Raw genomic sequence first — 22371 nt, 5'->3', positions numbered from 1 at the left:
AAACTAGGTCCCCAGATTGTCTGCCATTGTTCCATGGTAGTTGTGTTTGTAACATTCTGGCATGTTATTTCAAAATATTGTTCAGTTGCCGGGACTTCTCGTGTTTGCCTCTCATCGTATTCACACCATCCTACTCCCTGGAATCTTCCGATTCTGGTAAATACAGCATTCGGAAGCTTGTAACAATCTGCTCGGGTCCTCGGGGTTTTCCTCCTTATCACATTTGTCTGATTAACCAATTTAGTTCGGATCCTAGTCTCCTTGGTACAACTTAAGGTAACTGTTCGATTAGATGCAGGCATGTCTGGAGCTGGTATAATTCCCCATGGTATAGGATCTCCTGCCGCATGGGGCAAAGGCAGACATGCAGTGATTGCTGATACATTTTGTGTTTGCCCAAAATCCCTAATTAAACCCACAATCAGATTCTCTGGTTTGGTTTGGATTTCATCCTCTGGTACCTGCCGAGTCACCCTTGTTCTTTCAACATAAACACTAATCATCCCGGCTGCCCACCAATCATCTCGAGCAACCCAACACCAGTATTGTCCATTATCTTGCTGTTCTAGGACTTCTTTAATTACTAACACTATTTCTTGGGGTTTTCTTCTAATTTGATATTTCCCTTGAGCCACCAAGCTTTGTCCTCCAAACCACCATTCATACTCAGTGTAGCTTTCGGTTGGTATCCTACATCTTAAAACCAAATCCTGCCCTTCCTTTGCGTTATATATTTCCTGTTCAGGCTTGATTCCTCGCTCCTGTTGTAATACCACTTCTACTTTCCTGACCCCATAACTTCCACTATTACCACAAATGATAACACAAAGGTATTTACCCTCCGATCTACCAATCTCTGAGTTCGTTATATTCAACCATCCTCTGCTCTCATTTCCCAGCGTCCACCAACTTGTCCCTTGTACCTGTGGATTCCACATTCCCTGTGTCGTATTCCATTTCCACCATTTCATTCTAATCTGTTTCTGACACCCTGTCTTAAATCTATGAGTACATTTTATTCTGAGGGGAGGTCCGTCCCACATATCTACTTTCCCATTTGGGAGATTCATCTGGACCTTATTTTCCGATTCTGTTTGGGAGATATTTAAAATGTCAAGATTTACGAATCCATAATCATAACTCCCTTTTATCCAAACCACACAAGCGTATTTTCCTGTTCTGGCCTTTGTTATATTGGATATCTGCAGGGTAATCCTACCTTTTTGCTGCTTCTCATCCCAGACTGTTTCTATTCCTTTATCTGGAATTTGATCCTTGGTAATCCATTTCCATTGTGCCTTGATTCTGTCCCATCCAGCTCCCTGATCATCGACAAACAAACATGTAAGATTTACATTTGAATTCTCCGGTACCCACACCCTTGATTCAGGTATTGTGATTTTAACAAAGGTTTCAACAATTATTATTTTACTCAAGAGTAACAACGACAGCATTAATTTTTGGCTTTGAACACCATTCTGGTGGGAGATAGGGGTTCCACCGACCATCGGGAGGGGACCTTTTTGACCCGTGTGTAATGGATCCAGCTGTTGATCCCGTCGACCTTGACGGCGGTGTAAGTTGTCATTATCACTTGATGGAGGCCGTCCCATGTTTCCTTCAGAGGCTCCACCGACCAGTTCTTCACGTAAACTTGATCTCCTGGGTGAATATCGTGAGCAGGAGTGTCCAGAGGTAGCGGTCGATTCCACTCCAGCGTGGATCTCAGTGCTGCAAGGGTCTTATTTAAAGACAAAACATAATTTACAATCATCTGATCCCCAATTACATGTGGGTCCCCTTGATAGGTTACAGCATGATATGGTTTGCCGTACAAAATTTCATACGGACTTACCCCTATCCTTTCTCGTGGCTTAATCCTAATCCTCAGAAGGGCTAGAGGTAATGCTTGGGGCCACGGTATTTTAGCTTCTTGACAAATCTTTTTAATTTGATTTTTCAGAGTTTGATTCATTCGTTCCACCTGACCACTAGATTGAGGTCTCCAGGGGGTGTGTAAGTGCCACTGAATTCCCAGAATAGTAGAAACTTCCTGCACGATCCCTGCAGTAAAATGTGGTCCTCTATCTGATGATATTCCTAAAGGAACCCCAAACCTTGGAATAATTTCCTTGAGAAGGGTTTTCACTACCTCCTTGGCCTGGTTCGTCCTGCAAGGGAAAGCTTCGGGCCATCCCGAAAAGGTGCACACATAAACTAGTAAGTACTTGTATGCCTGAGATTTTGGTAACTCGGAAAAATCTATTTGCCAATAATCCCCTGGTTGTGGCCCTACACGTATTTTCCCCATTTGGACCTGTCTTCTAACCAACGGGTTATTTTTAATGCAAATCGGGCAGGTGGCATTTATTCTTTTGGCCATTGTTATCATCGAATTAGAGAGTACTATTTTCTTTAGATATTCTACCAATGCTTCTGCACCACAGTGGAGTTTGTTATGTTCAGTTTCCATGACTACTTTCATCAATCCTACTGGCAGTATAACTTGTCCGACCGGTGTTACATACCATCCTACAACATTCCTTCTTGCTCCAGTGAATTGTGCCAACCGTTCATCCTCCGGAGAGTAGCACGGTTTCTCTTCTAAATAAGGTGCAGCGGGATTTTCTCTTGTCGGTATCAGAGCCATTTGAGTCCAGACCAATCTGGCTGCCCTTTTTGCAGCTTCATCTGCCATCCGATTCCCCTGAAATTCTTTCCCGGAGTCTGCTTGATGACCTCGGACATGCATGATCGCTACTGCTTTAGGTAAGTGTACAGCTTCCAACAACTGAATTATTACTTCCTTATGTTTGATCTGTGAGCCTTGAGAGGTCAAAAGTCCTCTTTCTTTCCACAAAGCCCCATGGATGTGAACCACACCAAATGCATACTTTGAATCAGTCCAAATGTTCACTTTCCTGTCTCTACTAAGGACCAATGCCCTTACCAACGCCCATACTTCTGCTTTTTGCGCTGAAGTTTCCGGGGGCAGTGCTTTAGCTTCCACTATTTCTTGGAGTGTCACCACAGCATACCCTGCATACCTGGTTCCATGCTCCATAAAACTGGATCCGTCCGTGAACAGCTCCACATCGGGATCTGCCATCGGGACATCTTTCAGATCTTCACGGCTGGCATACACTTGTTCGATCACCTCCACGCAGTCATGCTCCAGTTCTCCTTCCTCTTGGGTGGACCTGAGGAATTCTGCTGGATTGAGATGGTTGGTTATTTTTAATTCAACATCATCTTGTTCCCGCAACTGAGCCTGGTACTGCATCATTCTGCTGGAGGAGAGCCAATGCCCCCCTTTTTGTTCCAAGACGGCTATGACCATGTGAGGTACATATACCGTGATGTGTTTTCCCAGTGTCAGTTTCCGTGCCTCCTGAATTAGGATTACCGTAGCAGCCACTGCTCGCAAGCACCCTGGCCACCCTCCGCTCACCATGTCCAGCTGTTTCGAGAAGTACCCCACGGGCCTCTTCCATGACCCCAATCGCTGTGTGAGTACTCCTAAAGCTAATCTCTGCCTTTCATGCACATACAATTGAAAGTCTTTTGTCAAGTCAGGCAGACCCAGGGCGGGGGCCTCTTTGAGTGCTTGCTTTAATTCCTGGAAGGCCTTGTGCTGTGTCTTACCCCACTTGAATTCGGGTTCCTTGATTGTTTTGTACAGTGGTTTGGCCATGAGTCCGAAATTCGGAATCCACAGGCGACACCAGCCGACCATTCCTAGGAAAGATCTTAATTCCTGATTATTTCGTGGTACAGGGATTGCACAGATGGCTTGTATGCGATTCACCCCTATTCTCCTGACTCCTTGTGATATTTCACATCCCAGATAAATTACCTTCTGTCGCACCAGCTGCGCTTTTTCCTTGGATACTCGGTATCCTGCCTGACCCAACATGTTTAATAGTTCAATTGTCAACTTTGAGCACAGTCCCCGCTCCTCTGTTCCCAGGAGTATGTCATCCACATATTGTAAAACAACATAAGAAAAAGGAGACTCTTTTACCTTGGTAGTTTTCCATTCCTCTAACTCCTTTGCTAGCTGGTTTCCAAAAATGGTGGGTGAACACTTAAATCCTTGTGGCAACCTGGTCCATGTTAACTGTCGCTTGCGGCGAGTGTCTGGGCTTTCCCATTCAAAGGCGAAAATGTATCGACTCTCGGGGGCCAGTGGGATGCAGAAGAAGGCGTCTTTTAGATCAATCACTGTGAACCACTGAAAATTCTCAGAAATCGATGTTAACAATGTATATGGATTGGCCACCACCGGGTGTATATCTTTAGCAATTGCATTTACTGCTCTCAGGTCCTGCACCAACCTGTATTTCCCATTTGGTTTCCTTACCGGAAAGATTGGAGTATTAAATTCCGATTCGCATTCTTGTAAAATCCCTAATGCTATAAATTGCGTGATCATTGGGGCAATTCCTTTCCTGGCTTCCAAACTAATAGGGTACTGTCGGACTCTTACCGGGTGTGCCCCTTCCTTTAATTCAATTTTTACAGGAACGGCTACTCTGGATCTGCCCGGGGTCCCTGTTTCCCATACCCACGGGACTACTGCCTGCTCTATTTCCTGGGGTATCTCCTCTGTCTTTGTCTCTTTAATCACAAAAAGTTTTGCCAGATTCCCCTCCGGGATTTCTAGTTTAGCACGCCCTTTCTCGAATATGATTTTTGCATCCAGTGCCGATAATAAGTCTCGCCCCAACAAGCATTCCGGGCTGCTTGGCATATATAAAAACTGGTGATCTAATTCTTTGTTTCCAAATTTGATTTCCAGTGGCCGCAAGAATGACCTCTCCACCACCTCCCCTGACACCCCTACTACTTTCACAACTGAATCACTTAACGGTCCTATTTGTTCATTGATTGCAGAGAAAGTGGCTCCTGTATCTACCCTAAATTCCCTGGGCCCCCCGTCAACTTCCAGGACCACTTTTAGATCTTTATCTAGTCAGCTCTGATTTTGATAGTTCCCCATCATAAAGGCTTGAGCGACACCTTGTGGTCCTGGCGCGAAAGGGTTTAACCCATCATTCGCATTCATTCCCTGATTCATGGGATTCCTTCCTGGAAAGTTACTCATCGGTGTCCCCATCCCCAAATTGAGGGGGCACTCATTCTTCCAATGACCTTCGGCAAAGCATCGGGCGCACTGATTGGGCCCCAATTTACCTCTACCCCTACGCATCATCTGGTTCCCTACATTCTGATTCACAAAACCTCCGAAACCACCTCTTCCCATGCCCCCGTTTCCTCTGCCTCGTCCCCTCCCCCGGCCTCTCACATTCATCTGACTTGCCTGTTGTAACACTGCCAACATGCTTGCTTGTTGCTTCTTCACTGCCTCTTTCTCTCTATTATTATACACTTTCCACGCTACTTCAAGCATTTTCTCCAAGTCCCGAGTGTCATTCCCTTCTAGCTTTTGTAGCTTCCTCCTAATATCCTCCTGTGACTGTCCCATAAATATCAAGGCCATTTGTAGTTTTCCTGCCTCCGATTCCACGTCTAAGTCTGTATACCTCCGTGCTATTTCTTTCAGCCTCTCCAAGAACGCAGATGGTGACTCTGCCTTATCCTGTCTTACCGCATACAACTTAGACCAATTTAAAGTCTTTGGGATTCCCCTCTGAATTCCTTCCACCAACAGCTCCTGATAAACCTGCAACCTATGATACTCTTCTGCCAAATTAGGGTTCCATTCTGGATCTTCCCTTGGTACTATTTCATTCACATTCCCTATTCCTTGTAGTGCTGGTGCTTGCAACTGAATCATGTCCCTTGCCCGATTAGACATAGCTTTAAATACCATCTCCTTTTCCGTAGAATCCATTATCGAATCTAGCAACACCTGTAGGTCATTCCAGTCCGGATTCTGTGTCTTTATTACCATTTTCACCACCCGAGCCACCTTTTCAGGATTTTCTCTATAAGCTCCCGCAGATTGCTTCCAAATTATTAAATCATTGGGGGAAAACGGAACTTTCACTCTGACCCGATCCCCTGTTGGTCCAACTGCTTCTCGCAATGGGGCCATTAGATGTGCTCGAGAAGCGCTTTTTCCCCTGTCCAGACGCCCTCTGCGAGTACGCTGGGAGAGCGGAGTTCGGGATTGTTCCCTCCCTCTCTCCCTGGGTTCGGGAGTTCGGGATCGTTCCCTCTCTCCTTCCTCGGAGTCAGATTCCTCTTCCGAAGAATCTGAGTCCGGGAGGGGGAGGTTGATTGGGTCGGATGGTGATACCAACAAAGACACATCCTCCTCAGGCTCAGAGAACCGTACCCTTCGCTCTTTACAACCCACGCATTCTTCTGGTTCCGTTTCTAACACCATCATTCCACATTTCCTCTGCCAATCCTTTTTTCCTATTAGCTGATAGAACAAATCCAAATAGGGTATCTCATCCCACTTCTCATTTTCCCGTAGGTACCGCATCATGGGGGTTATAATTTCAGAATTAATAGTGCCATTCCACGGCCACTGCATCCCCCCAGTTTCATATTCAGGCCATACCTTATTACAATAATCAATCAATTCTCTTTTCCGCAGCTCCCGTCCCAATTTACCCTCCTTCCAATGACTTAGCAAACACCCGAGGGGAGATTCCTCCGGAATATCCTTATCTGAACTTGACAAAGCCCGAAACACCCGCAACGGCATCATTCCAGAGATATGCAACCACACAATAACACACACACAGTAACACACAGATTAATACCAATACTAATTACCACAATGTCCAATTCCCTCCTTGCTTATCTCGTCGCCGCGAGAAGCAAGGGCTGGCTCTGCAAAGCTTTCGCTCTGTCTGACGGCCAGCGCCTAGGCTTTATAATCCAAACCAATGCCCCAACCCTGCGAGTAGAGACTCGTCTTACCGGGCAGGCTACCACCACCGGTTTAAAAGGAATAAAGCACCTTGTGGGCTTACCTCACGGTTGTCCGTCGGACGCGGGGTCGGGCACGGGCTGATGTCTCCCCAGAAATCACCTGGTGCCGGCACGGAGCAGATCACCCCGCGAACCGCCCCTACGACCCCCGGAGTCCTGCCGCGGTCGCCAGAAAACTGTTGCCCACCGACCACAAACACAAACCAACAGAGAGTCAGTTTATGCGGTGCTTTATTCAGGGCCCGGGGACCTGGGGACTAGTGTCCCAAATCAGGCTTCCCAAAGGCCTATCGTTTCACTCAGCTCTTTATACAGTTTCAAACATTGGCACACATACAAGATTTAATCTTCAAAGTAAAACATACATCACAAGGATTAACAATTGATAATCATACCCTAAGCCATATATCTTTATGGTTGTCTAGTCTTAGATAATGCTCAACGAGCTCCTACCACTGAAATCCCCCTTACATGCAACATATATCAACCCAGAACAATTTACTTTTAGACAGGTTCACCGTGCCCAGCTAATTCACTAACGGGTTCACCATGCCCAGCTAATTCACTATTCCTAACCTCCCCACCCAGTACATTCCATTCCTGTTTCCTCAGAGAACTATTTCTACACCTGAGGCCTTACAGCCTAGCAGAGCCTTAGCCTTACTACTTCTAAAATCCAATATCCTATCCTTTTTGTAACACTTTGGCTCTTCTGCAGAATCAAGCCAGCTTGTCTCTAGCATAAAAAAATATTTCATTTTTGAAGTTGTTTTCTCAAGCTAAACCTTAAGCATTTTTTTTTACTGTCGAGCTCATTGGAGGAAAAAAATTACATCTTTTTGTTAATATTACCAGTTCAGATAGAAGCTGAAGCAGAGATGCTTTTGGCATTATGGGACACTGTTTCCTCAGCTTCATTTTTCTGAAATGCTTTTCCTATTGCTGAAGGTGTTGGAGGTACTTCTGGGAAGGGAAACCAAGAGTTTACAGAAAACTTTTTTTTTGCTGTGCTTTCTGGGTGTACAGTTGTGGAGTCCAATGGTCAATGTGGAAAGATAGTTTTCTTCCCTTATCTGTTGAGAGAATTTTTCCCTTATAAATCAAATGTATGACATGGTGTTTCTTCTAGACTGTGTTAATCTAGTTTTATAAGAATCATAGAATCATTAAGGTTGGAATATCATCAAGTACAACCTTTGACCATGTCTTGGTTTGAAAGACAGGCTGGAATGGCAGGCTGGAACAGCAGGGACGAGTACAAATCCCGGGTGGCAGATAAGATGTATGCAAACGGGGAGCCTCCCGGAGGTCTGGGCAGGCAGGGCGAGCAGGGCTACAACGTAGCGAAGGCTTGAAGCAACGGCAGGGCAGGGTGGCCACAGCCCGGCTCCCAGCGGGGCGGGGAAAGGTGGGCTTGGGATCCTGGGGTTTTCTCTGGCAGAAGGAAAAGCAGCTGATGAAACAGACTCTCTCTCTGTCCAGGCGCCAGGGAGCCAGGGACCGACTGCTCACACACCCAGGTGAAACAAAAGAGTAGCCAGATGCACCCCACCCCCATAGCCACCCCTTTTGTTTTCTTAAGTACCCAGCCATTTGTCCCCCTAGCAACACATATGGGGAAAATTCCTTTAACAGAAAAAAAAAACCCAGGAGAGCTCCTAAAACCCCAACATTATCCACCCTGAATTTTTCCCCATACTAACATGTTACATGAAACATAACCCTTTTAACCATATAAATACATGCATCACCCGAATTATATACATATATACATGCTGATACTGATACAAGTACAGAGCCATGGGTAGTTCACCCTAAAACCAGGTCCTCTTGAGGTATGCATCAGGTGTCTCCATCCTTTTGCATCACCCACCAGGTGCAAACTGGTCCCTGAGCGAAGACAACCCCATGGATGGGTTTGTCTTTGCTAGCGGCAGACTTAACCCAGACAGTTTTTCCAAGCATACCTCTCATGTGTACCACTGGAACCTTATCTCTGTCTGTTGTTTGTAGGGGTTCGGAATGGGCAGGGCCTACTCAGCTGGTGGAGCCTCGGGTGTTAACTAACCATGTGACTCTTGCTAAATGCACCTCCCAGTTTTTGCAAGTCCCTCCACCCAGTGCCTTCAAGGTGGTTTTAAACAATCCATTACACTGCTCAACATTCCCAGCTGCAGGTGCATGGTAAGGGATGTGGTACACCCACTCAGTGCCATGTTCTCTAGCCCAGGTGTTTATAAGGCCATTCTTGAAATGAGTCCCATTGTCAGACTCGATTCTCTCAGGGGTACCATGCCTCCAAAGGACTTGCTTTTCAAGGCCCAGGATGGTGTTCCGGGCAGTAGCGTGAGGCACAGGGTAGGTCTCCAGCCATCCAGTGGTGGCTTCTACCATTGTGAACACATAGCGCTTGCCTTGGCGGTATTATAAACAAAATTGCCCAATCAAAATTTATAAAGAAATGACATTTATTATGTGACCGAAATATCGGTTTCAAAAGCCACGATTGAGAAAAGCAGCACCGAGCCCGGGATCGGAGCTGGGTGAACACGCATAGATCTGATCTCTATTGCACCAGACCTCCCAAGTTCACGAATGCTGCTTTGGCTGGTCCCTTCTTATACAGTTTTTGGGTAGAGTCTGAATTAATTCTATTCTTCTCATATTCATGAAGTTTTCTTGTCCTGGAGTTGGGCTGCACAAAGCCTTTCCTGGGTCTGATGAATCGTCCATCCTGGGTGATGAGTGGGCTATTTCTGCTGATGGATCGGCCATCTCTGGTTCCTGGAATAGTTATTCTTAGTTCCCGGAATGTCCGAATCCTTATCAGATGCGATGTAGATATCAGAGTGTGGTGATCAAGTCGTCATGGTGCAAATGTCCCGGTGATAAGATCCAAACCCACCTAGGTGGAATCCTCACTTATTGTGAAAGAAATACTTTTAGTGTTGTGAAATTTTTCTCTCAGCCAGGCTGGTGCAGGGATTTTGAAACTCGGTCTCTGTAGGGTCTAATTACATTCCAGTTTTATATATAATAGCACGAATTACATACTTTATTTATAACAGCCGGTTTGAGGCAGTGTGATGTAATCAATCTGCCAGGCCTCCCCATACTTGTATTTGGACCACCGCCCACCATACCACAGGGGCTTCACCCGCTTGGCCTGCTTGATCGCAGCGCATGTCTCACAGTCATGGATCACCTGGGAGATACTGTCCATGGTTAGATCCACCCCTCGATCTCGTGCCCACTTATAGGTGGCATCTCTGCCCTGATGGCCTGAGGCATCATGGGCCCATCGAGCTAGGAACAACTCTCCTTTATGTTGCCAATCCAAGTCTATCTGGGACACCTCTATTTTCGCAGCCTGATCTACCTGCTTGTTGTTTTGGTGTTCTTCATTAGCCCGGCTCTTGGGGACGTGAGCGTCTACATGACGGACCTTCACGGCTAGCTTCTCTACCCGAGTGGGAATGCCTTTCCACTCCTCAGCAGCCCAGATTTGTTTTCCTCTGCGCTGCCAGTTTGCCTTATTCCACCTTTCCAGCCAACCCCACAGAGCATTGGCTACCATCCATGAATCAGTGTAGAGGTAGAGCTTTGGCCACTTCTCTCTTTCAGCTACGTCCAGAGCTAATTGGGTGGCTTTGAGTTCAACAAATTGGCTCGATCCCCCTTCTCCTTCAGTAGCCTGTGCAACTTGTCCTGTGGGGCTCCATACAGCAGCATTCCATTTCTGGCTAGCGCCTACAATTCAGCAGGAACCATCAGTGAAGAGGGAATATTGTCTTTCACTCTCTGTTAGCTCGTTATATGGTGGGGCTTCTTTGGCACGTCACCTGCTCCTTTTCTTCTTCAGAAGATAACCCAAAAGTCTAATCTTCCGGACAGTTCTTAATTATTTCCAAGATCCCAGGGCGACTTGGGTTTCCAATTCGGGCGTGATGCGTGATGAGGGCGATCCATTTGCTCCAAGTAGCGTTGGTGGCGTGATGCATGGAAGGAACCTTTCCTTTGAACATCCACCCCAGCACCAGTAGTTGGGGTGCCAGGAGGAGTTGTGCCTCTGTGCCGATTACCTCTGAGGCAGCTTGGACTCCTTCATAAGCTGCCAAGATTTCCTTCTCTGTGGGAGTGTAGTTGGCATCGGACCCTCTGTAGCTTCGGCTCCAGAATCCTAGTGGTCGGCCCCGAGTCTCACCAGGCACCTTCTGCCAGAGGCTCCAGGACAGACAATTGTTCCTGGCTGTAGAGTAGAGCATGTTCTTCACCTCTGGTCCTGTCCTGACTGGGCCAAGGGCTACGGTGTGAGCGATTTCCTGCTTGATCTGGGCGAAGGCTTGTTGCTGTTTAGGGCCCCAGTGGAAATCATTCTTTTTTCAGGTAACCAGGTAGAGAGGGTGTAGATACAAAAATGCTGCTAGCAAGGATTTTCTTGTTATTTTCTAAGTCCATGAGAGACTTTTCTCTCTCACAGAAGAGGTAGCAGGGAATGTAAACAACCAAGACACCTGCAACCTTGAAAAGTCTCGTTTATGGTATAGTAGAAAAATATTTTGACAATGGATGTTTTAGGATTTTAGCCAATCACCCCAAGGGGTGGCTGGCCCTTTGTCCAACTAGACTATGAAGAAAAAAGTCTATAAAAGAGTTTGTAAAATAATTAAATGAATCAATCTTGCTGTACAATTCCTCCCTGCTGGATCTTCTCCTCCTCCTCCTACCTATGGCTGCGGGACATGGTGATATACTGTAGGAACCAGGCCTGCGGTAATAAGAGGGCTCATGATCTGGCTGTACTCGGGAATGTGCATTCTCCAAAAACCTATGGCGCCTAGGAAAGCTTGTGTTTCCTTCTTGTTGGTCAGTGGAGACATTGCTGTGATCATCTTGATGACCTCAATGGGAATCTGACGTTGTCCATCTTGCAACTTTACTCCCAGGAACTGGATCTCTCGGGCAGGTCCCTTGACTTTGCTCTTCTTGATGGCGAAACCAGCTTCCAGGAGAATCCGGATAACTTTCTCTCCTTTCTCCAACACTTCTGTTGAGGTGTTCCCCCACACAATGATGTCATCAATGTACTGCAGATGTTCCGGAGCTTCACCGTCTTCCTATGCAGTCTGGATCAGTCCATGAAAGATGGTGGGACTGTGCTTCCACCCCTGGGGCAGTCGGTTCCAGGTGTACTGCACACCCCTCCAGGTGAAGGCAAACTGAGACCTGCGATCTGCTGCCAGAGGAATGGAGAAAAATGCATTAGCAATGTCAATAGTGGCGTACCACTTCGCTGCTTTAGGCTCCAGCTCATACTGGAGCTCCAACATGTCTGGCACAGCAGCGCTCAATGGTGGAGTCACTTCATTCAAGGCACGATAGTCCACAGTCAATCTCCATTCTCCTTCAGATTTGCGCACAGGCCAAATGGGGCTGTTGAAGGGTGAGTGGGTCTTGCTGACCACCCCTTGGCCCTCCAGCTCACAGATCATCTTGTGGATGGGAATCACAGCATCTCTATTTGTTCGGTACTGCCGGCGGTGCACTGTTGAGGTGGCAATTGGCACTCGTTGCTCTTCCACTTTCAGGAGCCCAACTGCAGAAGGATTTTCTGATAGTCCGGGCAGGGTGTTCAATTGCCTAATGCCCTCTGCCTCCACAGCAGCTATTCCAAATGCCCACCTGAGTCCTTTCGGGTCTTTGTAATAGCCGTTCTGGAGGAAGTCTATGCCCAGAATACATGGGGCCTCTGAGCTAGTCACAATCGGATGCTTTTGCCACTCCTTCCCACTCAGGCTCACCTCAGCTTCCAACAGGGTCAGCTGCTGTGATCCCCCAGTCACCCCAGCAATGGATACAGGTTCTGCCCCCACATGTCCTGATGGCATTAAAGTACACTGTGCCCCAGTGTCAACCAACGTGTCATATTTTTGTGGCTCTGATGTGCCAGGCCATCGAATCCACACCGTCCAGAAAACACGGTTCTCCCGTGCCTCTTCCTTGCTAGAGGCAGGGCCCCTCTAGCCCTGGTTATCATTCTTTCCCTGGGCGTACATGCTCAAGGTACCTTCAAGGGGATCTGACATATCATCCTCCCTTTTGTAATACCTGGCAGCTCGGTCACGGGAGGCTGAGGCTACTTTCACCTTAGCGGAACCCCCTCGGTTAGTGCTTCCCTCCTTGAGTTCATGCACCTGCGCTGCCAGGACAGAAGTGGGTTTCCCATCCCACCTTCTCATGTCTTCCCCGTGCTCGCACAGAAAAACCACAGCTCAGCTCGTGGGGTGTACCCTCTCTCTCTAGCAGGGGGACGACAGGCTCTGACTTGGGGGCCTGTGACTCTCACTGGTGCCACACTGACCTTCCTCATCTCCTCCCTCATCTCCTCTCTCATTTCCTTCCTCATCTCTTCTTTGAGGTCCTTGACCACAGCAGAGACATGAGCTTTCAGTGGACCATTGACCATACTGTGATAATTCCTGAGCTTGTTGGTGACAGAGCCCACTGTTTCTCAGGTATTGTAAGTATCAATTGTTGCAATGAAGGTGGTGTATTGCGGTGGCTCTAGCTTTGCCAGGTTCCACATCATGTGTCCTGTGCACCTGACCTTATCGAGGCCATTATCATGCTGTCCATCCTTCCCAAAGAGTACCTCTAATACTGCCACCTCTCTTAGCTGCTGGATCCCTTCCTCAAGTGTCTTCCACTGCATTCTATGATGGTACTCCTGCATTCTTTCTTTGTGAATGAACCTTTCTCTCACACTCGTTAAGAGCCGCTCCCAGAGAGAAAGGGGTCCTGGCTCCCTCACAAATACCTTGTCCACTCCTGGGTCAACGATCCTAGATATCTTGCCTCACCACTATCCAGTTGCACACCTGTGCCCATAAGGTCCCAAACCCGAAGCAGCCAGGTTGTATAAGGTTCACACCCCCACCGCACAATGTCTTTTCGCATATTACGGAGACTGTCATTCGACAGGGACTCGGTGATGATTTCTGGCTCTGGCTCTCCTGCTGGTTGTGAGGGTCCTGGTTCCCCATCATCATTAACTGGTCGTACTGATTTGGTCTTATACTTCCTCCTCTGCACAGGGGCGACTGCTGCTGGCTGTGGTTGTTCTTGTGGTTCAGCTGAAACCTGGACGGTTGTAACATCCGTGGGTTCTGCTGCTGCACCATCAGACTCACCCTCTTTGGGGCAGGGAGAGTGTTTTTCACTAGCTGAGGAGGTATATTCCCTTAGCACCTGGCATATCTCTTGGTGCATCTCCTGCATCCCCTTCATCAGTACCCTCACCCAGTTCAGGTAGTCCATTTCTGAGGTGGGCTGTTGGGTGGTATCAGGCTGTGGGGCAGGGTCAGGCTGTGGGGCAGGATCTCTAGTGTCTGGGGCTGTGTCAGGTTCTGGGGCAGGATCAGGCTCTGGGGTAGGATCTCTAGTCTCTGGGACCGGTGTCTGGGTAGTTATCCAAGCCAATCTCAACTTATCCCTGAGTGCTAAATAGAGGAGGCCTATCAGCACCAGTTGGTTAGTACCCAGAGGAAATCTAAACCCTTCGAAAATTGGTGGGATAGGCCCAAAGAACTGGTTGAGGGCTTGGGAGAAAACTTCCCCTGGTGTCATTTCCTCACAGAAGGTACCATTTTTAACATAGCCCCAAAAACATGCACTTAGTGTGTGATAGCCCTTTATCCATGTACCCACATTCTGGAGGAAGTTAAAAGCCCATGAATTCCTCACCTTCCTGACCCATAGCGCAAACTGGATAACAGCAATGGTAGCCTTAGTCAGAGGACCCATGTTTAGGTAAGGAGCTGCAAAGGGGAAGAATATAGCCACGACCACCTGCCACCTGAAGCAGGGTAAACTAGACCACATAGTGCTGCCTAGCAAGGTTCCTATATCCAGCACACAAAATTAAGTTACCCAGGAACTGTTACTCCTTTTCCACCCCTTTCTCTTAATGCCCTCAGGCCCCACAGTTGGGCGCCAGGATCTGTCTTGGTTTGAAAGACAGGTGTCTGCTAAGGAAGGCCGGAGCCTCCCTTGGAATGGCGGATGCGACCCCCCCTTCCCTCTGAGTTATTATAATTTTGAAATCAAGGGGCTTTTAGGCAAAGATATGGGAAATAGGAATAACAGTTCTTTACTATTATATATCTATATGTGTATATCAAGTCAAACAAACAACAACAACAACTATGGCAGTAACAGCAAACAATCACAAACCCAGTGCCAGCCTTCTCGGCTGTCAGGCCCTTTCCCCTCTGGTGCAGTTCCAGTCACAGCCGGCAGGGGTGCTGGCAGCTCCTGGTGAGCAGGGCAGGTACGATGGTTTCCCTGGAGGCTGCAGGGGGCGCTCTGGAGCGAGCTCAGGGAGCACGTGGCACTGGTGGCCTGGGATCCCGGGGAGGCATGGAACAAAGGCTTCACAAACCGCTGGGCAGCCGATCACGGTGTTCGGCTGGACCCTCAGGAACAGCAGGCTGGAATGGCAGGCTGGAACGGCAGGGACGAGTACAAATCCCGGGTGGCAGATAAGATGTATGCAAACGGGGAGCCTCCCGGAGGTCTGGGCAGGCAGGGTGAGCAGGGCTACAATGTAGCGAAGGCTCGAAGCAACGGCAGGGCAGGGCGGCCACAGCCCGGCTCCCAGCGGGGCAGGGAAAGGTGGGCTTGGGATCCCGGGGCTTCTCCAGCAGAAGGAAAAGCAGCTGACGAAACAGCCTCTCTCTCTTTCCATGTGCCAGGGACTGACTGCTCGCACACCCAGGTGAAACAAAAGAGTAGCCAGATGCACCCCACCCCCATAGCCACCCCTTTTGTTTTCTTAAGTACCCAGCCATTTGTCCCCCTAGCAACACATATGGGGAAAATTCCTTTAACAGAAAACAAAAACCAAACCAGGAGAGCTCATAAAACCCCAACAGACCAAATACCACCATGCCCACTAAACCAAATTGTGAAGTGCCATATCTACTCATTTTTTGAACACTTCCAGGGATGGGGTTGGGGATTAAAATAAGTTTACTTATATAATATTAGAACTGAATTGTGTCGGTTTAAGTGTAATTGTTACTTGCTTACAGCTTAGCATGAGCATGCTCTACTCAAAAGTTACCATAGGTGAACTCTAAATGAACTCTGTCAGCATGAATGGCTAAGCAGGGGAGGAAACAGAAAGACTGGATGTCTTCAGATAAGGGTTGAGACCCTGGAAGGCCTCAAGGCTGTTCCAAGCTGGAAGATAAGAGTAGTTAATGGCCTGCCCACAGGGACTTGGAGAAAGAATCCAATAAGATGTTAGAAGACTCCAGACCTGAAATTGCTATTGGACCAAGAGATGTGTGCAGAGCGCATGAAGATCGGGTGCACAGACTGTAAGGACATAAAGGCCCAGGGATTTCTTTGTTCTGTTGCCCGGAAATAGAACAAATCTTCCGAAACAACAATAGAATGATAATATAAAAGCAAACCTTTACTTGAAAGCCTTCAGGTACACAATATGGCAAAAAACACATGTGATACAGTATTTCTACAACTTTTATAAGGTTAGTTGATTAGTAAACCTATCATATATTGTCCAATTAGAAGGTTAGTTGGTTCGGTAATATTTCCCCAGGTACTACCCCACTGGAATCAGTCTAGGGGCTTCTTTGCTCCACTTTGTTATGTCTTTCCAGATTCTAATTGGAAAACAGAACGCCCTTGTAGTTGGTTCTCTTCTTCAAAATAAGACTAAACAGTATTTTAGGAATGTGTTAGAAGATTAGCTTATTGTTCCAAAATGTAGGGAAAAAGCATAAGAAAAGTACTAGGAGCTACAACCATGCATTAGCAATCTACAAAGCTACAAATATATGAAAAATATAAAAAAGCTAAACATCTTTAGGCATCAGTTCAGGGTCCCTCTCTGAAGGCACCCAGCTCGAGCTGTAATAAACTACCTCAGAACCTAGGGTTCAAAATATTCCTTAACAGATGGTGACTCCACCACTTCCCTGGGGAGCCTGTTCCAATGCTTAAACATTCTTTTAGTGAAGAAATTACTCCTAATATCCAACCTGAAGCTCCCCTGGTACAACTTCAGGCCATTTCCCCTTCTCCTATTGCTAGTTGCCTGTGAGAAGAGGCTGACCCCCACTGTGCCACAGCCTCCTTTCAGATAGTTGTAGAGTGATTAGGTCTCCCCTGAGCCTCCTTTTCTCCAGGTTAAACAACCCCAGCTCCCTCAGCTGCTCCTCCTAGGACTTACGTTCCAGACCCTTCACCAGCTTCCTTGCCCCTTCTCTGGATACACTCCAGCACCTCAATGTCTTTCTTGTCATGAGGGGCCCAGAACTGGACACAGTATTTGAGGTGTGGCCTTGCCAGTATTGAGGACGGGGGCAGTCACTTCTCTAGCCCTGCTGGTCACACTATTTCTGATACAAGCCAGGATGCCATTGGCTTTCTTGGCCACCTGGGGACACACTGGCTCACGTTCAGCTGGCTGTTGACCAGCACGCCCAGGTCCTTCTTCACTGGGCAGCTGTCCAGCCACTCTTCCTTAAGCTTGTAGCGCTGCAGGGGGTTGTTGTGACCCAAATGCAGGACCTGGCACTTGGCCTTGTTGAACCTCATACAATGGTCTGGGCCCATTGATCCAGCCTGTCTAGATCCTTCTGCCAGAGCCTGCCTACCCTCAAGCAGATCAGTATCCAACTTGGTGTTGTCTGCAAACTTAGGGTACACTCAATCCCCTCATTCAGATTATGAATAAAGGTATTTAACAAGCTCAGGATGATGTCGTTTCAGAGAGAGAGATGGATTTCTTTTTTTAGTGAAGACAAACTTTTTTAGAGTTTTATACAATATGTGTTGACTTGTTGCTTATATACATACATTTACAGAACTCTTTTCCCTTCTAGGATCCTTCTGTTACACAAGTGACAAGAAATGTTCCACCAGGACTAGATGAGTACAATCCTTTCTCTGATTCAAGAACAGTAAGCACATTTATTTATTAATAATGCCATTTATCTTTTTAGGTAAGATTTGTAGAGTATTGTTTTAAGTGTTTGGGACTGATGTAAAACATCCAAATTGGGGTAAGAGAGGCCCCATGGAAAGAGATCTGTGGGTTTGGATTGATGGCAAGAGTATTATGAGTCAACCACGTGCCCTGGCAACCAAAAGGGACAAACGTGTCCTGGGGTGCATCAAGCACTGCATTTCTGTCTCTGGTCGAGGGAGATTATTATCCCCCTCTACAATGCACTAGTGTGGCCTCACCTTGATTACTGTGTGCATTTTGGGGCACCTCAATATTAAGAAGGACATCAAACTATTAGAGTGCATCCAGAAAAGGGCGACCAACATGGTAAGAGGTCTCGAGGGCAAGACTTATGAGGAGCAGCTGAGATCACTTGGTTTGTTCAGCTTGGAGAAGAGAAGGCAGATGACCTCATTGCAGTCTACAACTTCCTCAAGGTCGGGCAGCAAGGAAGAGGTGGTGACCAGTGATAGGATGCCTGGAAATGGAATGCATCTGCATCAGGGGAAGTTCAGATTGGGCCTTAGGAAAAGGTTCTTCACTGAGGGGATGGTTGGTCCCTGGAACAGGCTCCCCAGGGAAGCGGTCACAGCACCAAGCCTGCCAGAGTTCAAGGAGCATCTGGACAATGCCCTCAAGTCATATGGTTTAGTTTTAGGTAGTCCTGTGAGGAGCAGAGAGTTGGACTTCATGATCCTTATGGATCCCTTCCAATTTGAGATAGTCTATGTTAAGAGCTAGCTAGAGGTAATGGAAGATGTGTAAGGATAGATAGTCCCATAAAGTATTTGGAGGATTCAGTGCGTAGGTTGACTTAAATGAGCTTTGGCCCTTTAAGGAAAGGTGACTTGCTGAAAGGGGGCCAAAACAGAATTGAGTTTTGCCTTGTTGTGAATGGAATGATGCACTTCACTCATAAGAGAGAAGCAACAATGATTTTATTTATTTATATAAAACAGTGAGTTAATGAGATTTAATGGTAAACGTGTCTGGTTTGACAAGATTTGATGGCAAGGTACACTTGATTATTTAATGCATAGAGGACACAGTCAGATAAAGCTGTTGGGAAGACCCTTCCATTGAGTCACAAGGTTCAGAAAGGACCCCTTTGCTTTCTAAACTACTCAGAGAGGAGTCTAGGTTCAGCTGAATCCAATTTTAGTCTCAGACTTGATCAACAGTTTATGTCTAAAGGATATGTGTACAATCAATCTTTTATATCACTTAGCTAAGATTTCAAAGTTTAGCATGCTATTAATCACCAAGCATCTATTGTGGTAAGGAATCTTTCAACCTCAAGCAGTAACCTTGAGAGGTGTCCCTACTCAAGTCAAGGGGAGATCCTGGTGTGCAGCCTGCTGCCATGCAGGAGAGCTCAATGGGCCATGGGCTGTCCACTATTCATAAAATAAGATGATTGACATAGACATATGACGCACGCTGTCAGTGTGTGAGTTAATGCAGGCAGGCAGCTGGAACAACCACAAAAACACAGCTCATATGCAGAGTAATTTTATTTCATTCCCTCGCTAACTGGAGGAGACACACAAGCAGGAACACAGGCAACTGTTAGGCTCAGTCCATGCTAGTGGGTGGCGGGGCTGCTGTTTGCACCCATTTATCAGGGGCCCGCGCACATGTAGTTTACCACCATGCTGTGATCTCCTCTGTGCTTTGATCTCTCTCCGAAGACGGAGCTCAAGCATGTCCATGAGAGTGCCTCCAAGTCTCTTCAAACACCTATGTTATCTCTACACAGAGATTCTACTTCTCAAAGCAGACAGAGGATGAACAGCAGTAGGCATAATATATGGGGTTTCCCACACTATTATTCTCCAGGGTTTGGCATTCCCAGCTGCAAGGTCACTTGATTGAATCCACCATCCTCCTTGCCATTCTTCCACTTTTAACCCTTTCCTCCCAACAGTCACACTTCACACCATGACTATAGTCAAGTCATCTTGCCTTCACAGAATGGTCTTGCCTCTGGGCTATAAATTGTATATTGATGGTTTGTGTAGTGATAGATCTATGGTAAGTAGATAGTGAAGCACTGCTATTTGTTATTCATTAATTTATATGTTTTGGGTTGTTGAAGTTGTGTTATTTGTTTTATCATGTACCAAACCTATATATACAATATAATTATAAGAAATATACATATCAAAGTTAGAGTCAGCAAAATCACAACTGGGTGAAGCATAAGATTAAACACTCCTGTTGCTGTTGGTGACCATCCAAGAAGAGTTTCCCAACAATGTCGTTGTTGGGGTGGCCACGACACACACAGATAGTGCCTCTTTCAAGGGCCAAAAAGCCGTTTATTAAACAAAGCAGCCTCTTTTATACACCTTTTGTATGTTATCATTTGTGTTACATATTCATTGGCTGCTAAACTACTACAATTGACTCATTGGCTATTATTAACCACAATATACTACCATTGGCTGCCTGTATGAGTGAGCTGTGTTAGGGCAACAGGGAGGTCACTGCTGTTTTCCCCAAAAGCATCTCGGGCAGAGACCACTCAGGTGCGGCAGTATAGCCGCTAGGAAGCTTCTCCTTTCTGCTGTGCATTGCTGTTTAAGCGCTGATGGCGCACACACGCACACTCAAGCCAGATAGCTCAATATTACCAGAGATAAGGAGCCAAGGAGGGCCCTCCGCATGGCAAAGTTCCATGGTCAAGGTTTATTTCATCCTCCGCAGAGGAGGCCAGATGTGATGAGAAACAGCATGCTCTTGATCAGCCTTACATAGTGTTATAGAGCCAGTAATCTGAGGGCACAGGGGCGGTACAAAGGCAGGACCAGGGAGGGGAACCAATGAGCAGAGGGAAGGGGCGGAGTGGGGGATTAGGTCAAGGAAGCAGCCGCACAGGCTGCTGGGAGAGGTAGTTTTCTTTTAACCAGGGTCTGGGGGGGTGTGTAAGGTTACACTTCATCCGCAAGTAATTGTGGGAGAGGCTTTTCCTTTACTTTACAGAGATAATAATGATATCTCAAATATCTGAGTTTTTCCACCAGCAGGCCTTTGCTATTTCAGGGCTCTCTGGCCCACTAGCTGGCTCAGCTGCTGGCTTAGTGACCCCAACATCTCCCCCTTCCTTACTCAAAGGAAAAGCCTCTCCTATTTGCTTAGTCAGGCACTTCTTCAGGCAACCAAAAAGACTTAAGACTATAAAAATTATTAGAATAACCCACAGTCCAGCTTTGATTAAGGATGTCACCCATCCTCCAAGTCCCCATTGTCCAAAAAGGTTTCCAACCCAATCTGAGTCTCCTTCTACCTTCAGTTCTTTTATTTGGTCCTTCATTTTCTGTATCATGGCATGGATGCTTTGGCTATGAGAGGACAGGTTAAAACAGCACAGACCTTTGAATTCCTCACAGCTGTGTCCATGGGACAATAAAAGAAAATTGATGGCCGTTTTGTTTTGCAGCGTGACATGCCTGGTGGTTTCTTCATCTTCAAGTAGTTGAGAGAGAGCATTTGATGTTAAGTTAGCATGCTTTCCGATACAGCACTCAAGGTGGGTAAGTTCACCTAGGTCTTTTGCTGCTGCTACCCCAGATAGGAAATATGATGCAGCTATATTACAGCTGGTGATAGGGTCAGCGGCTCTGACCCAGGAAGAGGTGACCGGTCCAGGGAGATGGTCCTGAAAGGAATCGCCTTCCCAAGGTCCGGTGTCTTCCTCTCAGCTGCTGGCAGAGGGGCCCTTGCAGAGGCTGTCAGCTCTTTAGTGATTGTCAGCTCGTGATTTCAGCACAGCTCTGCAGGGCACCTCCAGGCCAAGCCAGACCAGAGAGAGAGACGAGAAGGCCCGTGTGGCTGGTTCCGCACGAAGGTAGCTTTATTGTTGGTCCCCTCCGGCAAAGGGGAAAGCCAGGGACGAGCTGTCTCTCGAGGCGCTCGAGAGAGCTTGCCTTTATAGGGATACAGGGGATCAGTAGGGGACCAATGGGTTACAGAGGGTCTGGGACAGACCAATGGGTTACAGAAAGATCTGCATAGTGTCTTCCAAAGGATTGTGGGTCCACCTTTCCTCACCATGATCCAAGAAGTGGTTGCCTTTCCAGGGAGTCCTGCTGGGCGATTGCGAAATCTCTTGTCTCAGCAGAGATCCCTCCAGGGCAAGGGCTGGGCATACCCCACACAGCTATACTTTTAGACAGTGACCAACTAACTTCACTATCACAATTTGGGTCTAATTGCTCTATTCCTCTCTTTTGGAAGGCCAATTGTGTATGGTTTTTCCAATACATAATTTGGGGTTGGTTGGGTGCTAGTACAGAAAGCCTGCCAAGAGTGCACAGTCCCCCCGGAAAGCGGGATAGGATACCAGACATGCCCGATTCCCACACATCAGGGACCTGCCCGTAGGAAGCGCTTTGGGATAAATGGGTGACTCAGTTGGG

General features: G+C 47.1%; 1 protein-coding gene across 1 annotated transcript in view; it reads left to right on the top strand.

Moving 5' to 3' along the window:
- LOC138102849 (secretory carrier-associated membrane protein 1-like) overlaps positions 1-22371 on the top strand; it is a 228557-nt gene that overhangs the window by 4608 nt on the left and 201578 nt on the right. The window contains exon 2 of the mRNA XM_069000598.1: positions 17826-17903. Within this exon, the coding sequence (XP_068856699.1) occupies positions 17826-17903 (78 nt within the window). The remainder of the gene's footprint in view (positions 1-17825; positions 17904-22371) is intronic.

This window comes from Aphelocoma coerulescens (assembly GCF_041296385.1).
Source record: "Aphelocoma coerulescens isolate FSJ_1873_10779 chromosome W unlocalized genomic scaffold, UR_Acoe_1.0 ChrW_unloc_scaf_3, whole genome shotgun sequence".
Lineage (NCBI taxonomy): Eukaryota > Metazoa > Chordata > Aves > Passeriformes > Corvidae > Aphelocoma > Aphelocoma coerulescens.
The sequence above is the reverse complement of the archived record's forward strand: the minus strand, read 5'-3'. Positions and strand labels throughout refer to the sequence as shown.